Source organism: Monoraphidium neglectum (assembly GCF_000611645.1).
Source record: "Monoraphidium neglectum strain SAG 48.87 unplaced genomic scaffold scaffold01271, whole genome shotgun sequence".
In the NCBI taxonomy this organism is placed as follows: domain Eukaryota; kingdom Viridiplantae; phylum Chlorophyta; class Chlorophyceae; order Sphaeropleales; family Selenastraceae; genus Monoraphidium; species Monoraphidium neglectum.
The window spans coordinates 113-1,837 of record NW_014012357.1 but is presented as its reverse complement, the minus strand read 5'-3'; the positions used below and the strand labels follow the sequence as shown (position 1 = coordinate 1,837).

At 66.1% G+C, this 1,725-nt stretch overlaps 1 protein-coding gene across 1 annotated transcript in view; it reads left to right on the top strand.

Annotated features, from left to right (window-relative positions):
- MNEG_7269 (hypothetical protein) overlaps nt 1–629 on the top strand; it is a gene marked incomplete at both ends in the record, with an annotated part of 1,923 nt that extends 1,294 nt beyond the window's left edge. The window contains one exon of the mRNA XM_014044255.1: nt 67–629. Coding sequence (XP_013899709.1) covers nt 67–629 — 563 coding nt within the window. The remainder of the gene's footprint in view (nt 1–66) is intronic.
- Nucleotides 630–1,725: the final 1,096 nt, after the last annotated feature.

Sequence of the window (1,725 nt, the reverse complement as noted above, 5' to 3'; positions counted from 1 at the left end):
GGGCCGCGGCGCCCGCCTCCGTGCCGCCAAGCCCTCGGCCGCCCGGCGGCCGCGCCGACCGCGCAGGCTCAGGGGACTCTGAGCCCGAGCTCGTGATCGTGGAGCGCACCCCAGACCTGCCGCCAACCTGGGAGGCCGCCGAGGCGGCGCAGTACGGCGGGCTGCTGTACCTCGGCGGTCGCGACAGCCACGGCCGCCCCGTCGCCGTCGTCGACCCCGAGGCGCTGCCGTCGGGCGCCGCGCCCGCGCGCGACGCCGCGCTGACATTCCTCGTCCGCCGCCTGCTGTTCCTCGCCGCCCGCGGGCCGTACGTGCTCGTCCTCGCGTCGCTGCCGCCGCGGCCCGGCGCGCCGCGCCGCGCCGGGCCGCTGCCCGGCGCGTGGTGCGTGCGCGCGCTGCAGTCGCTGCCGCGGCCGCTGCGCAAGAACGTGAAGCACGTGGTCGCGGTCGCGCCGTCGCTCGGCGCGCGCGCGACGCTGGCGCTGCTGCGGCCGTTTGTGACCGCCAAGGGGTACGCCAAGCTGCGGCAGGCGGAGTCGCTGCTCGACGTCGACGCGGCCACCAGCGGGGAGGTACAGGTGGCGCACCTGGGGCCCGAGTTCCTGGCCGCGCTGCGGCGCGCGCTCTGAGCCGTCGCCGCCGCCTCCCCACGAGTGCGGTCGAGAGAGCGAGGCCGGAGCGCGTGCCACGCGGGCCGTGTACGCGGGTGTGCCTCAGATTGCAGGCGTGTTGGGCCTGCCAACGCTGTGTGGTTGCCTGACGCCTTTGGAGCTGGGGATGGGCTGCTGGCTGCTAGCTGGTTCGTGATGAGTAGAAGCGTTGAGCCGGCAGGCGCCTTGCACAGCTAGTTGTGTGCGTGCCAGTGACAGCGCCGGCGCCTCCGCTGGTGCTTGAATACTCTCTGCTTGTTCTTAGTGGGCGTAGTCGCGACCCCCTGTCCTTGACCCCCCTGGCTGCGCCAAGAATGTACCAGCTCCCCAGCTGCAGCACAGCACAGCAGCTGCACTGCCTGCGGCGCTGCTCCGCCAGGCCCCTACGCCCTCTCAATTGCAATAGACTAGCTGCTCTGCCCCCCATGCGCGGCCTTCACCAGCCAGCAGCCTGCACAGGCTTCTTTGGCAATTGCGACCCATCAACCCGCCTGTACCTGCACAGATTGCTTTTGTAACACTACAGTCAACCTGTCAGTTGACATGGCTTCCTGCGGCGACTTACATCTAAGAAAACGACTCTCATGACAACTTTTGAAATCTACACAGCAGGATGCTAACCAATGTTTCTTCAAGGCAGCCCCTGCTGCGCACCAACATGACGAGCTGCCAGGCCAGAATATCATGTTGTCACATGTGAAGCTTCCGTTGTTACATATGAAGCTCTGGCTGCCGCCATGTGGGTGGCCCAAAACATGGACAAGCACAGGGTCACACAATTGAGGGTATCAGACAGTCCTTGTTTTGTACAATGAGGAAGAGGAAGCAGTGGCAGCAGCAGGGTAAGCTTTGGTGGTGAGACCGTCCTGCAGCCCGCAGTTGACCAGGCGCAAGAACATCAACCGATGCGCAGGAAGTTTCGAGACAGGAACAGGGTGCCCACAAAACCAGATGACATCACGAGAGGCACGCAAAGACCAGGGCCTTGATCCTGCCCCGTCAGCTGCTCTTCTGCATCTCAATGATCATGAAGTGGGCGCCCTCCTCCAACGCGCGGACGTCCAGCAGCGTCGGC